This window comes from Rhineura floridana, chromosome 1, assembly GCF_030035675.1.
Source record: "Rhineura floridana isolate rRhiFlo1 chromosome 1, rRhiFlo1.hap2, whole genome shotgun sequence".
In the NCBI taxonomy this organism is placed as follows: domain Eukaryota; kingdom Metazoa; phylum Chordata; class Lepidosauria; order Squamata; family Rhineuridae; genus Rhineura; species Rhineura floridana.
Window position 1 is genome coordinate 246,578,174 of NC_084480.1, and position 19,550 is coordinate 246,597,723.

Here is a 19,550-nt window from a genome sequence, read left to right on the forward strand (position 1 = left end):
TTATATTGTCATCCATTTCATAACTTCATTGTGCAGCACATAAAACAAAAAATTAAAATACATTATAAAACAATAAAAGCTATTAGAATAAAAATTAAAAAGTTACATAAAATACTAAAAATACAGTCTTGTTTATTTTAAAAAAATTAAGAGGACCAGACCATAAGACATAAGTTATTTAGAACACCTGGTTGAACAAAATGTTTGCAGCTGATGCTGCTGTCTTTCAGATTTCCTTTATCTGGATAGAAATAGTCTAATTATAGTATTTTATGTTTTTATAATTCTATGATATTTTAATACTTATATTGCAGATTGCCATGATAATTTTTTAATGAGTTGGTAAATAAATACAGTTATTCATGCTCTGGTAACCTCTAGTTTAGACTGTTGTAGTCAGTGTATGTGGGGCTGCCCTTGAAGACTTCTCAGAACTGCACGTAGTTCAAAATACAGCCACTATGGTAGCAAATGAGACCAGGTGTGGGGAACATATCACACCAGTCCTTAAAGGGCTCCACTGGCTTCTGGTCAGTTTCCAAACACAATTCAAAGTGCTGTTTCTCACCTTTAAAGCCTTTGGGACCTGGATATTTTGAAGGAATGTCTTCTCCCACATCATTTTGCTTGATCCTCAGAGGATCTCCTCAGGATGCTTTATTTTATTTATTTATTTATTTATTTTATTTTGTTCGATTTATATACCGCCCACAGCCCAAGGGCTCTCAGGGCGGTGCACAACATGGATAAAATACAATAAAATCACAAAAACAGTAAAATATACAGTATTAAACAAGTAAATAACCAAGATAGATTAAAAACACAAATAGGTTAAAATGCCTGGGAGAATAAAAAGGTTTTAACCTGGCGCCTAAAAGATAAAAGTGTAGGCACCAGGCGCACCTCATCGAGAAGACTGTTCCATAATTCGGGGGCAACCACTGAAAAGGCCCTAGATCTTGTTACCACCCTCCGAGCTTCCCTGTGAGTCGGAGCTCGGAGGAGGGCCTTAGATGTTGAACGTAGTGAGCGGGTAGGTTCATATCGGGAGAGGCGTTCCGCCAGGTATTGTGGTCCCGCACCGTGTAAGGCTTTATAAATCAAAACTTAGCACTAGCTTCGTCCATTTAGGTGGCAATAGAGGAGATGACTTCTTTGATGTGATGTCCTACTTGTGGAACTCTTTCCCAGGGAAGCTCACATGGTCCTTACATTAATGTCTTCTAGGCAGCAGTGAAAGGCTTCTTGATTTTCTCAGGCTCTGATATATTTTCCATTTCTGCTGTGATTTGTTTTATTTGTTTATCTTGTATTATCAGGTTTAATGAGCAGTTGTAAATCACCCTGGGATTTTTTGAATGAAGAGTGGTATAAGAAATGTTTAACTAAATAAAATTTATCTTTTTAAGGTCCTTTCTTTCCTGTAGCCCATATAGGTGTGATGCAATTGTCTTGTGCCTGAATACACATACTATTGACATGAATAGAATTTGGAAACAGCATTTGAATATTTGTGCTTAATGTTCCCCACCTCTAAAACATACAATTTCATTTCCTTGTCATTTTTAAAGGAACATGTCCTGGCTGTTCCAGCTGACAGCTACAGTTCTAGGCTTCTTCACAGAGATACTGTGGACAAGTCATTTGATTTCATCAGCCAATGTGGTGGAAACAGTTTTTATATTAAGTAAGTCAGCCTCTCCAAATTCAGGGCAAACTAGACACAGGGCAGATTCTAAATATCAGGTGCTTTTATATTTTTCCCCCTGTTGACAGCCCTGCAACTTCCTCAGAATTCTGCAGAACTTCTGCAAGGTCACTTGTAGCTGCCTACAATGATGGGGCACTGCCTTGCAATTGCCACAGAAATGGTGCGACCAGTCGTGCTTGCAACCCTAAGGGAGGGCAGTGCAATTGCAGGCAACACGTCATTGGCCGCCGATGTAGCAGGTGTCGAACAGGCTATTATGGATTTCCATTTTGCAAACGTAAGTATGTCATTTATAACCGTTGGGAAAGGTCACATGCTGCATTAGTTTTCTTGAATGTTGCTCAAACACTTTTTCATTTTGCATTTCATTTAAGTCTTTATATAAGAATTTTCTCTAATGTTTATAGCCTGTCCCATCACTGATCACCAATATCCAGTTTTTTAAAAAATATCAAAACCAAGATTAGAGCAGGTATGACATTTACTGATTCCATGAAGAGCATCAAGTGTGCTTTCTTTGTGATTGTTTTGAGAAATTATTATATTGTACATCCTTGTGATACAGAAGGTCATGCTAAACTATGGTTTACAAAGATGTGAATGAGCCTAGTATTCTCCTGGATATACCTACTCCCTTTCTACTCCTCTTCTTCCATGTAGCTGCGAGAAGAAATTCAAAAGCTTTCAGTTCTGCTTTTGGTTAATCAAAGTTTGTCTTGTTATTTAGACTCACAAACTGTGATTAATGTTAACCATGCTAAGTTCAGAACAATAGTTTCTGAAATTGGCTTGTAGCCATAGTTAACGTTAACTATGTGTCTGGATAGTATGGGAGTCTTCCAAACTTCTCCTCAATGGCTACTAGCCAATAGTTACTACTGTACTATCAATGGGTACTAGCCATGATGGCTATGTTCTATGTGCACTGCCAGAGACAGCATGCCTCTGAATACCAGTTGCTGGGAATCATGGGTGAGGAGAGTACTGTTGCATTTGGGTTCTGCTTGTGGGCTTCCCATGGCATCTGGTTGGACTAGATGGGCCTTTGTCCCAAACCAGCAGGGCTCTACTTATGATCTTATGTTTTCCTCCCAGCCACACAGGAGGAAGGGGGGGAGGGGGAGCATGCAAGCCCAAGAAGATGCTAGTCTCTTTTGTGTCTTACTTTAGCATAGTTTAACATGATGTCCAAGTGCAGCCATAGTAACACCAAATTTATTTGCTATTTGTGTTTAATATTTTTATACTGCCTTTGGTAAACCAATCAAGACAGTTTACAACAAATCAAATCAATAAAACAACATCATAAATTTATTTATTTATTTATTGCACTTGTATACTGCCCCATAGCCAAAGCTGTTTGGGTGGTTTACAGCAATCAAAAACATCAAAACAACTATACAATTTAAAACACATATTTTAAAAACAATTTAAAACACAATTTTAAAATTTAAAACAAAATAAAAACAATTTAAAACACATGCTAAAATGCCTGGGAGAAGAGGAAAGTCTTGACCTGGCGCCAAAAAGATAACAGTGTTGACGCCAGGCACACCTCGTCAATTTGGGGGCCACCACTGAGAAGGCCCTCTCCCTTGTTGCCACCCTCCGAGTTTCCCTTGGAGTAGGCACCTGGAGGAGGGCCTTTGATCTTGAACGTAGCGTACGGGTGGGTTCGTGTCAGGAGAGGCGTTCCATCAGGTATTGTGGTCCCAAGCCGTATAAGGCTTTATAGGTCAAAACCAGCACCTTGAATCGAGCTCGGAAACATGCAGGCAGCCAATGCAAGCGGGCCAGAATCGGTTTTATATGTTCGGACCGTCTGGTCCCTGTTACCAATCTGGCCACTGCATTTTGCACAAGCTGCAGTTTCCGAACTGTCTTCAAAGGCATTCCCACGTAGAGTGTATTGCAGTAATCTAATAATAAATAATAATAAATTTAATTTCTTCGTCGCCTATCTGGCCGATGGCCACTCTAGGCGACTTACAAATTTGTTAGAATACAATTGATAAAATATAATAATACAATATAAAAACAATACATCTGCAGCAACAATATTAAAACTGGGCAGGAGGCATTACAGTTATAACAATTAACCCTCCCCGGATACCCCGAAGGCCTGCTGAAAGAGCCAGGTCTTTAAGGCTTTCCGAAACACATTTAGGGAAGAGGCGTGCCGGAGATCTTGTGGGAGGGAGTTCCAAAGAGTGGGGGCCGCCACTGAGAATGCCCTCTCTCTAGTACCCGCCAATCTGGCTGTTTTTGTTGGCGGGATTGAGAGAAGGCCCTGTGTGGCCGATCTTGTCGGGCGGCATAATTGGTGGCGTTGAAGGCGCTCCGTGAGATAAACTGGGCCGAAACCGTGTAGGGATTTAAAGGTCAATACCAACACCTTGAATTGGGCTCGGAAAACAACTGGTAACCAGTGTAGGTCGAACAACACTGGTGTGATGTGATCTCGGTGGCGACTATTCGTAAGTAGTCGAGCCGCCGCATTTTGTATCAGTTGTAATTTCCAGACCGTTTTCAAGGGTAACCCCACGTAGAGCGCATTACAGTAGTCCAAACGAGAGGTGACCAGGGCGTGTACCACTAGTGGGAGCTGGTGAACAGGAAGGTAGGGTTGCAGCTTTCGTATGAGGTGTAGTTGGTACCAGGCTGCCCGGCTCACTGCCGAAATCTGAGCCTCCATGGACAGCCTGGAATCAAGCACAACCCCAAGGCTGCGGACCTGGTCCTTTAGGGGTAGACTCACCCCGTTGAACTTCAGGTCAGTGTCGCCCAGCCTTCTCTTGTCCCCCACAAGTAGTACCTCGGTCTTATCAGGGTTCAACTTCAGCTTGTTCCTTCCCATCCATCCACTCACGGATTCCAGGCACTTGGACAAGGTCTCCACAGCCAACTCTGGTGAAGATTTAAACGAGAGATAGAGCTGAGTGTCATCCGCATATTGATGACACTGCAGCCCAAATCTCCTGATGATTGCCCCCAGCGGCTTCATATAGATGTTAAATAGCATGGGAGAGAGGATAGAGCCCTGTGGCACACCACAATTTGGAGGTTACCACAGCATGGACAACTGAAGCCAGGTTATCCCTGTCCAGATAGGGACGTAGTTGGGCCACCAACCGAAGTTGGTAGAAGGCACTCCGTGCCACCGAGACTACCTGAGCCTCAAGTGACAGAGATGGTTCTAGGAGAACCCCCAAGCTACGAACCTGCTCCTTCAGGGGGAGTGCAACCCCATCCAGGACAGGTTGGACATCCACCATCTGGTCAGAAGAACCACCCACTAGCATCATCTCAGTCTTGTCTGGATTGAGCCTCAGTTTATTAGCCCTCATCCAGTCCATTCAGCACATTGACAGCCTCACCTGAAGAAGATGAAAAGGAGAAATAGAGCTGCGTGTCATCAGCATACTGATGGCAACGCACTCCAAAGCTCCGGATGACTGCACCAAACAGTTTCATGTAGATGTTGAACAGCATGGGGGACAGAATGACCGCTGCGGAACCCCATACTGGAGAGTCCAGGGTGCCGAGCAATGTTCCCCAAGCACCACCTTCTGGAGTAGGAGCGGAACCACAGCAATGCAGTCCCTCCCACTCCCAACTCAGCCAGTCTCCCCAGAAGGATACTATGGTCGGTGGTATCGAAAGGCACTGAGAGATCAAGGAGAATCAACAGAGTCACACTCCCCCTGTCTCTCTCCCGACAAAGGTCATCATACAGGGCGACCAAGGCTGTTTCCGTGCCAAAACCCGGCCTGAAACCCGACTGAAATGGATCCAGATAATCGGTCTCATCCAAGAGTGTCTGGAGCTGGCCTGCAACCACTTGTTCCAGGACCTTGTCCAGGAATGGAACATTTGCTACCAGCCTATAGTTATTAAGATTTTCTGGGTCCAGGGACGGCCTCTTCAGGAGTGGTCTCACTACTGCCTCTTTGAGGCAGCCAGGGACCACCCCCTCTCGCAGAGAGACATTAATAACTTTCCGGGCCCAGCTGGCTGTTCCATCCCTGCTAGCTTTTATTAGCCAAGAAGGACAAGGATCCAGCACAGAAGTGGTTGCACGAACCTGTCCGAGCACCTTGTCAACGTCCTCAAGCTGCACCAACTGAAACTCATCCAAGAAATTGGGACAAGGCTGTGCTCTGGATACCTCGCTTGATTCACCTGCTATAACACTGGAGTCTAAGTCCTGGCGGATGCTAAAGATTTTATCCTGGAAGTGCCTAGCAAATTCATTACAGTGGGCCTCAGATGGTTCTACCATGTCCCTGGGGCCAGAGTTTAATAGCCCCCGGACAATCTTGAACAGCTCTGCTGGGCGGCAAATTGATGATTTGATAGTGGCAGCAAAATATTGGTTTTTTGCTGCCCCCACTGCCCCTAAATACAGCTTACCATAGGCACTTACTAGTGTATAATTGCATCCACTAGGAGTTCGTCTCCATCTGCACTCAAGCCGTCTCCTATATTGTTTCATCGCTCTCACCTCTGGGGTATACCATGGAGCCGTACGAGCTCTACACAGGAGAGGGCGGTCAGGAGCAATCATGTCAACCGCCCGGGTCATTTCTGTATTCCACAGTTCAACCAGGGTTTCGACAGGAGCGCCAGCCCTATCAGCTGGAAAACTCCCCAGAGCCCTTTGGAAACCATCCGGATCCATTACTCTCTGGGGGTGGACCAACTTAATAGGTCCCCCACCCTTGCAGAGAGGAAAAGCTGCTGTAAGTCTAAACTTCAGCAAGCAGTGATCCGTCCATGACAGAGGGACTGATGTAAGGCCCCCCACATTCAGATCACCAACTCCATGTCTAGATGCAAAAACCAAATCTAGAGTATGCCCTGCTACATGTGTTGGGCCAATGGCATATTGGGACAGTCCCATGGGTGTCATGGAGACCATGAAATCCTGAGCTGCCCCGGATAAGGTGGCCTCAGCATGGATGTTGACATCCCCCAGAACCAACAGTCTGGGGGATCTCAACAGTACACCCGAGACCACCTCCGTCAGCTCAGCTAGGGAGTCTGTTGGGCAGCTGGGTGGGTGGTACACCAACAGAATCCCCAGTCTGTCCCGCTGACCCAACATAAGGTGCAAACACTCCAGACCAGTAATCACATGGACAGGGTGCTTGCAGAGGAAGATGGAGCTCCTATAGACCACAACAACCCCCCCTCCCCAACCCTCAGGTCTACCCTGATGCTGGACCAGATACCCTGGTGGACATAGCTGGGAGAGACTGACTCCTCCCTGCTCACCCACCCAGGTCTCGGTTATACATGCCAGATCGGCTGCCTCATCCACAATTAAATTGTGAATGAGGGAGATCTTATTATGCACCGATCTGGTATTTAGCAGCAGCATCCGGAGGCCTGAGAGCTGGCTGACAGGGCAACCAAGAAACCTGCGGGTGTGGGGAGGACCTGGCAAGTCCTCCTCACAATGCCATATCTCCCTCTACCCGTCACTACACTAATTGGGGCCCCCTCAAATCTCCCCACTTGGCTCTGAGTCCTCTCTCCCAGGCACATAACTGAAGACCCAGAAAAAGGCAGACAAAGCAGGAGCCACCTCAGCCAGCCGGCTTATGTATCCCCTCCAGAGAAGGGAGAGGTGGAAAAAATCAGCCACAGCTGGCTGAGTTACTTGGAGCCTGGTCCTGCAAGGCGTGCCCCCCCGCAGAGCAGAAGTCCAACCGGGAAAGGGTGGTGGTGGTGGTAGCTGAGCAGCAGCAGCAAGCAAGCAGGCAGGCAGGCAAGCAGCAGCAAACAGCTCTCTTTCCCTAGAAGGGATGGTGGTGTTCCCCTTCCTCTTGCAGGCACTAAAGCAATAAAGATTTATTAATAACATCATAAGCAGCAGTACTAAAATGATTCAAAAGACCCAATTAAAAAATGTGTCTTCACACCTTTTCTAAAAGCTGAGAGAGTGGTGACCAAGTGCAACTCTGAACGGAGTGCATTCCCCAGTCTGGGAGCAACACAGAAGAATACCTGTCTTGATAGGCATCTGTAGGTGGCAGTATCCTGAAAAGGGCCTCTCCTGCAGATCTTAATGAATGAACAGGTTCATAATGAGACAAGTGGTCCCTTAGGTAGCCAGGCCCTTAGCTGTTAAGGGTTTTAAAGGTTAAAACCAATACCTTGAATCAAGCCCAGAAAACAAATGGTGACAAGTTCAGATCTTTCAGTATCTGAGTAATATAAATATATTTCCACTACTGTGCACTGGTTAGCAGTCTTACTACTGCATATTGCACCAATTGAAACTTCCAGATTTTCAAGGGCAGTGCCACGTACAGCACACTGCAGTAGTCTAAATGTGATGTGACTAATACTTTGATGACTGTTGCCAAATCAGACTGCCTCTGGAAAGGATGGAGCTGGCGTATGAAATGTAATTGTGCAAATGCGGTCTTTGCTTCCAATGCAGCCACTATCACCTGAGAATCTAGGGACAACATTTGGCCAGAGACCACTCCTAAGTTAGGATCTTTCAAGGTCCCCAAATAAGGCAAGAAGGTGTATGTTCCCAAAAAGTTGTTTATTATGTAGCTACAGTTGTTATTTGGCATCCTGTCTTCTCACCATTGTCTCTTACCTGACTTAAATTGTAAGTCTTATGCTGTCACGAAGCTGATTTAGAGAAGGGCATCAGAGAGCTAAGAAAAGCACATTGGGCAGCTGCCTAGAGAGAAACAGGGGGTGGGTAGCAGTGCTGTCTTCCCAAGTTTGTGAGTACTGCAAGTCTTTTTTGTCCGGCACCTCAAAAAAATCCTGGCACTAGAATGACATATTCATGTTCTGCCCAGTACTTGAAGAGATAATGCCTGAAATGTTGGCCTGTTGTGTTTTTTAATGTCTTGTTTGTTGTGTGTTTTTGTGTTTGTTATTTGAAAACCTGATCTAAAAAGTATGAAGGAAAAGCCTAGCACTTGTCCTAAATAACTACTTACTGTAGTATATGTATGTTCTGATATTCACTTTCAAAAACATTTTGAAGACACTTAGATGACAGACTAAAGCTAATATGAAGGAAAATAGCAGATTTCAACTTCTGTTCAAATGTAGACTAACATGTATGTATACAATATGACTCATTTGTTCAATGGTCCCTCCAATCCCAGCATGCAGCTGTGGGCGGCGACTTTGTGATGACATCACTGGGAAGTGTATTTGTCCCCCTCAAACTGTTAAGCCCAGATGTGAAGTGTGTGTGAGGCAGCACTTCGGTTATCATCCCCTCACTGGCTGTGAGGGCTGCAATTGCTCAAGCAAAGGAGTTATTAATCCAGTGAATCCTGAATGTGACAAAATTGTTGGGCAATGCAAGTAAGTCCATATTATCAGGTTACATTTGAAGGTTATGAATTTTCCCATTCAGGAAGAATTTGTAAGGGAGGGAGGTACGGTGGGACAAGAAGCCCTTTTCTTAGAAATATCGGGATAGGAATGTATGCAGTGTTGATTTGCTTCTGAAAAGTTTTAATGTGCGCTAAGAGGTTGGTTTCCTCTGAGAAACAATTTGTGGGAGACAATATGCTTAATTGTTGATACTCTTTTCTAGGAATTTAAACAGGAGGCAATTGGAAATGGGGCTGTTAGGCTAGGACATACCGGCACTGATTTCTGACTGGGCTGCAGCACCCAGCATACATTGCTGGGCACTACTGGCCAGTTAGCAGCCACATGCCTGCTGGCCAGGCAACTGCTGTGCTTCCACAGCTATCTCAGAATGTCTGATGATAAAATCATTGGATCATTTTTGTCCTTTGTCCATTGTTTGGCAGCAGAAGCCTTGCCAGCTGCTGGTGTGTCACACAGTGGATTTATTGATGGTGCAGTAGTGGAAAAGTTCATTCACTATTTTTGCAGGGTGCACCTTGGCCACACCTTTTTTCCTCATTTATTTAATACATACATCACATAATTGCTCTCTCTATGTGGCTTATTAGGAACAAAATATCTGTGGTATTATTATTATTATTATTATTATTTAGATTTATATCCCACCCTTTCCCCCAGTAGGAGCCCAGGATGGTATAGAGTTTTACCATATTCTTGTAAAATAAAAAGTCAATGATGTACAATCAACTTAAAATGGAACTAATTTAAGCTGACATAGTTCTTTTATAGTATGCAAAACAGTGCCCATTCAGTAAAAATGAATAGGGAAGTCTTGAAGGTGGGGAGCACCATTTGCACATTAGAGCACTTTAAAACAGTGGTTTTAATGGGAGTGAATGCTCTTTGATCAAAGTTAATCATAATGGTGCGATCCTTTTTAAAAAAATTGTTAGTTTCAGGTTGCAGTCTCTATATGCCCTTTTATATGCTCTTTGCAAAACGTTAAGCACATGGGTTTCAAGTGAGCAATTGTATTTTTGTGAGTAAGAAAGTCACAATGAGAAATTACAATAAGAATCTTGCCCCTGAAGCCCATCTTTATGCTCTGAAGATCCCTAAGTATCGTAGAGCTTTACACTGGCTCGTTTTAACTCTTTACCATCAGCCTTGTTGGAGGGGAGATATTTGCACGTTCCTTATTCCCAACACATCTGCCCATGCCAAATGGGCGAGGTTGAATCAGTCACTCATGTCCTGTTACACTGTTCATATTATAAGGACATTCATTCCTTTTATATTGTTCCAATTCTAAAAAACGTACCAGGTAGATCTGACACATGCTATACCTCCTTCCTTCTCTCAGATTTGAGAAACAAAATAACTTTTAAAGTGGCAAATATTTGTCCTTTAGCATGTGCTATAAGGAAACAGATGGTTAATGCATTTTAACTTTAGTATACCAGATTTTATTTTCTCAAGTTGTTTATATATGTTATATAATTTAATTTGTGTACTTGTTTATATGTAATTCTTCTGCCTTTCTGCATTTAAACACTTGTACCTGTATGGCTGGTCAATGACCGCCAACAGTAAAGATGAGATGAGTGAGAAAGTCAGACCTATGCAATGCCCCAAAGCTCAAGGTCCTAATTTAATGTGCAAATTCGCTTTTATCATCAAGATGCATGGATAATACACATAAACACTATGCATATTGTGCCTCACCCATATAGAGTGCTCTTCTCTTACTTGCCGTATGTATGCTTCAATCAGAGCTTTGAACCTTGTTTGGTCCCACAGGCTAATCTGTCACATTCACACATAAAAATGTCACTGTTGTATATCTCTGTGACAGACTACAAATAGTTTTAATAAATCAGACGGTACTTGAAGAACGGCATTGGGCTATAGCTGACACTTCTAAACACCTGTATTATACCTAAGAAACACTGTGCTATATGACAATATAGTGTGATATTTCAGTGATGCATTATAGGCATTTATTTGCTGACAGAGACTGACCTTATACACTTGTTTATTAAACAGCCTGCCATAGCTCAAACATCTGCAGTGTTATTTAGTAGGCCATACACGCCCTTTGGATCTGATTGCTTTAAAAGTCCCACTCAGTCACAGATTTGGTGAAAAGCCAAATCATTCTCTGCCTTGGCTTCCCACCAATAAATGGGAATAATAGTGACCTGAGAATGGAAAGACTGTAAGGTAATTATTACATATTATGACATAAGTAAAGTTTTTGGAGCACTGTGCTTTCACTCAGCTTAATCCAAAATGCAAGATTGATGATAAAGGCGAAGACCTCGGTTCATATCACTAGTTCAGTGTCCAAAGAGATAACATTATTAACCAGCTCCAGGCTTGGAATGAATTCCTATACCTTTAAGGCCAAGCTAAACATGATGCAGAATATCCATGATCAAAATCACCTGGTGTTTTTTTAAAATAATCAGCAGCCCCCTGCAGCTGCTTTGAAGACTGGGCAAATGAGACTGGGGGGATTGCTCTTACCCCCCCCCACGGACAATTTCCTCAAACTAAATTGTCCCTGTGAACCTGCTATTAGTTCCACATGAGGAAAACATAACGGTACCATAGAGAAGGAACTGATGACTTGGGCACTGGCCCATGAATTCTTATGTAAAAATAAATACGTTAATATTTCAAGTGCCAAAGATGCAGCATAACAGATACCCTGGGTGGGAGGATTTTGGTCAGGGGTGAGAACCTCCAGTCTGTAAGCCAAACCTGGCTTGCCTGGGGTTCAAATTTGGGTCACAAGGCCATTTTCTCCAAACATGCCTTCCACCTCACACTTGGTGTCATTTGTGATGTCAGGTGTGGGGCAGGTAGAGATGCGGCTGCCAGTGCACAATCAGGACTCTTAAAGTGCCCTCCTGACTGTGCATTGGCAAGGGAAAACAGGTTCCAGTTCTACTGTCCATCAGCTGATGGGCAGTAAAGCCAAAGCCTCAGACACTTTCAAGCACCGTGCAGGACACATTGTGACATCACATGATTGACAGATAGGTGGTCCAGGCCTGTGAAATTCAACCTATGAGACTATGATCAGATAAGGATCTGGCCTACAGAGCAAAAAAGATTGCTCAGCCTTGATTTAGACCGAAGAAACAACATATTAGGAAAGAGATAGACATCACCTTCCCACAACAGTTTCCCCAATCAAACAAAACAAAACAAAAATGGGAGATCCTTGATAACAGAACTCCTGCATCATGTGTAGTTTGGCCCTTTGGCATAGAAGGGAAAATTCTGCTAGGCATAGCTTCTCCGCTGTACTGTAATGCCAGAAACAACACCCTCGCAAAATTCTCCAATCAAGCTATAAGAACCCTCTTAGTTTCCATCCATATACTCAAGTCAACCACATTTTATTCCAAGGCCCTTAAAAAAAAAGTTAATCTACTCTTCCAGTGTTCCTGTAGCATTTGTGTAGGATTTTAATATTATTACATACAGTCTTTACCTCACTCTATCCCCTAAAAGCAAACCTTTTACAGAGATTATTTTGGGGCTTTATCTTGTTGCTGAAGGTGTCGCTTAGGAATAACTGGCCGACGGTGTGATCACTGTGCTCCTGGTTCCTATGGTTTTCCCAACTGCAAGCTCTGCAAATGTAACAGAGAAGGAACAGAACCAACTGTTTGTCATCCACAGACAGGAGTTTGCCTTTGTAAGGTCAGGTGCTTTTGCATTCAGATGTTGGTGTGATTATAATTGCTAGCAGTTTGTCCTTATTTAACTAGTGATAATTACCATTCCTATAATTTCTTAAGGAGTAATAAAATTATTAATTAGAGGTATAGAATTGCTGTTGCCTGGATCACCATATCCTGAAATTAAGGGTAATTTTATTATTTGTTCGTTTATTTAAATATTTATAAGCTACACATTCATAAAAGTATATCAAGGTGGCCTTACAAAATACAAAAACATGATAGTGTTAAAAACCAATACAAACATAATTAAAAACAATAACAAAAGCATCCATAAGTGCTGCATTGGCTGGAAAAGAAAATTCCTATTAAAAGGCCTGTTTAAAAAGTTCAGTTTTCAGGAGACCCCTGAAAGAAAGAAGGAATGGTTTCTGCCAAACCTTTATTGGTAGGGTGTTCCTCAGGGCAGAGCCTGCCACACTAAAGCATTTGTCCCTTCGGCAGCACTAAGAGTACCCCATCAGAAGATCTCAGTGATTGAGATGGAACCTATTATAGGGTAGAAGGGCGGGATAGAAATATTTTAAATAAATAAATAAATAAAACATAGGGAGTCAGGTGATCTTTAAGATACTTTGGGCCCAAGTTGTTTAGTGACTTAACACAAGTACCTTGAACCTGGCCTGGTAGTAAATTGGCAACCAGTGCAGCTCTTTCAGTAGCTGTCTGAAAGAGGTGGTAGTGAGACCACTCCTGAAGATACCCTCCCTGAACCCAGAAAATCTTAATAACTATAGGCTGGTAGCAAATGTTCCATTCCAGGGCAAGGTCCTTGAATGAGTGGTCGTAGGCCAGTTCCAGACACTCTTGGATGAGACCTATTATGTGGATCCATTTCAGGCAGGCTTCAGGCTTGGTTTTGGCATGGAAACAGCCTTGGTCGCCCTGTATGATGACCTCTGTCGGGAGAGAGACAGGAGGAGTGTGACTCTGTTTATTATCCTTGATCTCTCAGAGGCTTTCGATACCACTGACCATGGTATCCTTCTGGGAAGACTGGCTGAGTTGGGAGTGGGAGGGACTGCACTGAGGTGGTTCCGCTCCTGCTCGGTGGGTCGCCTCCAGAAGGTGGTGCTTGGGGAACATTGCTCGGCACTCTGGACTCTCCAGTATGGGGTTCCGCAGGGGTCAGTTCTGTCCCCCGTGCTGTTCAACATCTACATGAAACCGTTGGGTGCAGTCATCCGGAGTTTGGGAGTTCATTGCCATCAGTATGCTGATGACATGCATCTCTATTTCTCCTTTTCATCTTCTTCAGGTGAGGCTGTCAATGTGCTGAGCCAGTGCCTGGCTGCGACAATGGACTAGATGAGGGCTAATAAACTGAGGCTCAATTCAAGACTGAGACTGAGTGGGTGGTTCTTCTGACCATATGGTGGATGTCCAATCTGTCCTGGATGGGGTTGCACTCCCCCTGAAGGAGCAGGTTCGTAGCTTGGGGGTTCTCCTAGAACCATCTCTGTCACGTGAGGCTCAGGTAGCCTCGGTGGCACAGAGTGCCTTCTACCAACTTCGGTTGGTGGCCCAGCTACACCCCTATATGGACAGGGATAACCTGGCTTCAGTTGTCCATGCTCTGGTAACCTCCAAGCTAGATTACTGCAGTGTGCTCTACGTGGGGCTGCCTTTGAACACTGTTCGGAAGCTGCAGCTTGTGCAAAATGCAGTGGCCAGATTGGTAACAGGGACCAGACGGTTCGAACACATAAAACCGATTCTGGCCCACTTGCATTGGCTGCTTGTATGTTTCCGAGCTCGATTCAAGATGCTGGTTTTGACCTATAAAGCCTTATACGGCTTGGGACCACAATACCTGATGGAACGCCTCTCGCGACACGAACCCACCCGTACACTACGCTGAACATCCAAGGCCCTCCTCCGGGTGCCTACTCCATGGGAAACTGGGAGTCTGGCAATAAGGGAGAGGGCCTTCTCAGTGGTGGCCCTCAAATTATGGAATGAGTTGCGTGAGGAGGTGCGCCTGGTGCCAACACTGCTATCTTTTTGGCACCAGGTCAAGACTTTCCTCTTCTCCCAGGCATTTTAGCATGTGTTTTTAAATTGTTTTTTAAAATTTTTAATTGTGTTTTTAAATTGTTTTTTGTGTTTTAAAATTTGTATATTTGTTTTTATTGTTTTTAATTGCTGTAAACCACCCAGAGAGCTTCAGCTATGGGGCAGTATATAAATATAATAAAAAATAAATAGCAGGATAACATGTTGCCAATAATCTGCTCCTGTGAGCGGTCTGGCCACTGCATTCTGCACTAGTTGCAGCTTCCAGACCAGATACAAGGGCAGCCCTTCATAAAATGTGTTACAGTAATCTAGTCTTGAGGTACCAATGCATGGACCACTGTGGTCAGGCTATCACGGTCCAGGAACAGTCACAGTTGTCATACCAGCTGAAGCTGGCAGAAAGCACTCCCTAGCCACTGAACTCACAAGCCTCTAATGACAAAGATGGATCAAGGAGTACCCCCAAACTGCTCCTTCAAAAGGGCTGCAACCATCCAGGACAGGCAATTAATCTCCCGGACATGGAAACCACCACCCACAAGGCCTCCATCTTTCCAGGATTCAAGCTCAGTTTATTGACTCTAATATAGTCCACCACTGTGTCCAGGCACCACAACAGAGCTTGCACATCCTCTCCTGATTCAGATGTATTAGAGAAATAGAGCTGGATATTATCAGCGAACTGATGGCACCTTGCTCCAATGGCTTCATGTAGATGTTGAAAAGTACTGGGGACAGAATAGTACCCTGTGGCACTCCATAGTGTAAACACCAGGGGGCAAAAGAGTACTCTCCCAATACTATTGGATATGACTGTGTAGGTATGGAGTCACCATAGCACGCTGTCACCAGTGCCCATCCCACAGAGCCAGTCCAGAAGGATGCCATGGTCAATGGTATTGAAAGCCATTTTAAAGTGGAACTAATGCTCATCAATATTTTTGTTGTTGTTAATATAATAATAATATAATAATAATAAGCTTTTTACACGAAGGTCTCCAAGCGACTTACGGCATTGTTAAAAATAAAAATAAAAATATCATACCATGAGAACAAAATAATACAGCAACCACTGCCCCCATACAGCTACAGAAAGCGTTGGCAGCACACTAAGGAGGATTCTGCACATTTGTTACTACAATAACTTGGGTTGCAATCAAGCATTGGAAGGAAACATGTGGCAAGACTGCTGCTTCTTGACCATCTGTCTTACCAGTCTTCCCCTATTTTAGGAGAAGCAAATTTACTAAAATCAGTAGAAAAAACTTGCACTGGGTTTTGCCATTATGCACAAATTGATCAATCAAGAGAGGCCCTTGAGCAGAAACATTTTTTTGTTTAAAGATTCTCTACTACCACCAGCACAAATAGCCCTAGGAAAATCCACATTCATTATCCTGTGGATGTTTGTGTGCACTGTTCCAGTAATCCATCTGCACTGCTTCGCCTTTCTAGGACTATCATTTAAAAATACTGGAGGAATTGAGAGATCTGCTGCTGGCTTCTCTCCAGTTGCCCGCTTCACTGCCAGTCATCTTATTAAGGGGTTCAGTGAGTGTAGCAGTGGATTTGTTGGAGCTGACTAAACAATGTTGCTCAGTTTTGATCCCACCATAATTCTACTTCTGGCATACATAGAATGGTAACTTGATGTACTAACTATTCATTGCCAAACTATAATAGTGCTTCCAGGCAATCATTTCCAAGAGTTGCAATCACAAGTGCTAAATTTCAACAACATCTCTTGCTTCAGTTCTATATTTGTAGTATGATGAACTTAGTTGTATATCAGCTCCTCATCTGTTTTTTTCCTTATCAGCACACATCTCTGCTTGTATTAAAGCAAACAGGCTGTCTCTCTTGAAAAGGAGGAAGAAGTACACTGCCTCATTTTTTCCCTCCTTGAATCGACTTCGTCATCCATGCACAGACCTAGCACAGTACACTTCCTGTTTCATTATAATTCTTCCAAAAATAGTGCTATGGAAGATCAAACCCAAAGCTCTAAGTGCTCAACCACACATGCATTTGGCATTATTAAATGCTCTGACACAGTAGCTGTCACACACATAGTTGGGCTCGATCATCTAATTTGGGGTGCTTGTGGAATTTGATTTTTGCAAATTCTCAAGAAAACCCTGACTTGATTGGAACCTCTTGGACTAATGTTCAAATCAGAACATCAGGTAGTAGTCCACTAGTTTTTACACTTCTTGAGTGTTCAGACCCTTTTTTCGTGGCATAAACATATCTAAAAGCATTTTAAAATGCATATTTTAAGACATAGTATATGGTACATGAATGCAAATGTTCACTTATTTTTTTAAAATAAAAAACTGCAGATTAATGTAGAAATGGGGACGAACAGACGTATAGGTGAATATATGCAATAGTAATAAGAGCCATGAATACATTGATTTTTTTCCCCATCCCTGCTTCTGACTAGATCAAAAACCTTTTGCCTGTTCAGTGTGAATCACTCAGTGACTAACAGCAATAAAAATGTGTGACGATCATCCACAAAAAATGTTTGTCTGGAAATACCCTAATTTTAACAACCATAAGCATAATATTGGTGGAGCTGTGTATTATGCATTGATGGAGCAAAAGTGTGCATGTGTCATTTGTTTGAAGCTCTCTTTTCAAAAGGAAACAACTTCACTTGCATTTGTGCTATTGTGTACTGAAAAGCAAGGCGATAAAACAGTGTTCTCTGTACTTTGCATGTGTTTTACTGCTATTTTCATGTGTATATTACTGCAGGAGCTTTATGTGGAAACATTTAATGACTTATTACAACTGACTTATAGGAGAATGTTGAAGGTATTCATTGTGACATGTGCCGCTCTGGATCGTTTTATCTGGACTCTGCTAATCCGAAGGGTTGCACGAGTTGCTTTTGTTTTGGAGCAACCAATATTTGTCGCAGTACAAATAAACGTAGAGTTAAGGTATGTTTTCTATAAGGTTTATTTTTAATCACTATTGTAGGGGCACAACTAGATAAACTAGCAGGAGATCTGTGATTGGATTCCCTGTTTGTTTAAGTTCAAAGGTGCTGTGGCATGGAGGACTAGATTGGGCTTTGGTGCCATGTGGAATGCACACACGTGATTTTTTCCAGTCTAAGTTGCCCTTTGCCTGAAGTTGTTGTCTGCCTTGTGAGGAGAAACTTAACAGGTGCACTGCTTCTAACTTATTTTATAAAAAAAAGATGTTCCAATCACGAATCTAGCTTCATCTTATCTAGTTTCATATAACTATGGCCTCAAATTGAAGTCTTATCTCACTTATTAGAGTCACCCTTTTTATGTCTGTAGTTGGAGGTGTGGCTGAGTGTGTATGTATGTATTACTCCTCTTTTATGCCACTGTAATTTCTTAGAATAGTTAGGGCCATTTCACACAACAGTTGAGTTTGTGAGTGTGCTTTTCTTCAGACTTGGGCAGTTTTTTGTTTGCAGATGGCAGTTTGTCTTGATTATTCACCATGACACATCACACACATTTTGCACATCACTGTAATGCTCAGGCTACATGTTCCATTCACTATAGGAATCCCTATGGCAAATTTTCCACCCCTCTGGATACACAATTATCAGCACTTGTGAATTGGGGTAGCGTCCCACTTTCCATTCCATTTTGTGGTGGGGCTGCAGAAGGGGTTCTTAATTTGTGATATGGCTCAGGGCCAGTGCCAGTGCCAGGCATGACTGAGCGCTTGGGTGCCAGTCTGCCCTGGGCCTTATGTGCCATAGCCCAACACCCCCCCATAGGATGGAGCGGGGCTAATAAGCCCACCTGCACACCCCATCCACCTCTCGTGTTGTGTGAATGATGTGTGCACATACCATGTATGCCTGCCATCAAGATGGTGGCAGGGACGTCATCACCTTAGGGAGCCCCCCACTGCCATCTTGGATGATGGCAGGCCAGTGTGCACAGCATTCACACTGATGGGATAGGTGGGGCATGCATGTGGGCTTATTGAAGCCCATGCTGTCTGTATTGCAGGAGGATGCCTAGGAGCTCCCTCTCCACAATCATCAGCAGGGTCAGGTTGCAGGACCTGACACTGCTGTGGATCACAGAACAGGAGTGCCACCCTACCACCCTAAGGAGGGGTCCTCAGCCACCCTCTGGTACTAGACCTGATATGGCTTGTGTGTGTGAGAGAGAGAGAGGGTGTGTGAACCTCAGCCCACTGATATTAAATGTAGATTTCCATGGGTGACCATAATAACTTGGCTAAGAAAATTTGTTGTACTATGCAAAACTAGCAGCTGTTGCTCATGGCAAACACTTGGAAAACATTCTCACATTAGGCAAAGAAAAACATTCTACCAGAAATCAGGTAGTCATGTAAATCAACTCTAATGTTCTGAAAGCTGTATTCAGTATATAAACTTCTCTTCATGTCTATTTCATTATTAGTTCAATGATATGAGGAACTGGCACCTAGAAGCTGTGGAAACTGGCATGAATGTCCCTGTCACTTTCAATCCAGGCAGCAACAGTGTTGTTGCTGATGTTCAAGAGCTGCCTCCCTCTGTGCGCAATTTATACTGGGTGGCACCATCATCTTACTTAGGAGAAAAGGTACATGACCTTCAAAGCTCTTTTTTGAAAAATTGTTATTATCCAAGGTCAATAGCTTGAAATGTTTACGTTCCTCTTTCTTCCATTTTCTTGTTTTCTGCT

General features: G+C 43.3%; 1 protein-coding gene across 2 annotated transcripts in view; it reads left to right on the forward strand.

The window, feature by feature from the left end:
- The window catches only part of LAMA3 (laminin subunit alpha 3), a 207,480-nt gene that overhangs the window by 85,793 nt on the left and 102,137 nt on the right, over positions 1–19,550 (forward strand). For both annotated transcript variants that reach the window (XM_061596969.1, XM_061596976.1), the window contains exons 33-38: positions 1,572–1,687; positions 1,777–1,988; positions 8,857–9,061; positions 12,649–12,793; positions 17,661–17,801; positions 19,284–19,448. In XM_061596969.1, coding sequence (XP_061452953.1) covers positions 1,572–1,687; positions 1,777–1,988; positions 8,857–9,061; positions 12,649–12,793; positions 17,661–17,801; positions 19,284–19,448 — 984 coding nt within the window. The remainder of the gene's footprint in view (positions 1–1,571; positions 1,688–1,776; positions 1,989–8,856; positions 9,062–12,648; positions 12,794–17,660; positions 17,802–19,283; positions 19,449–19,550) is intronic.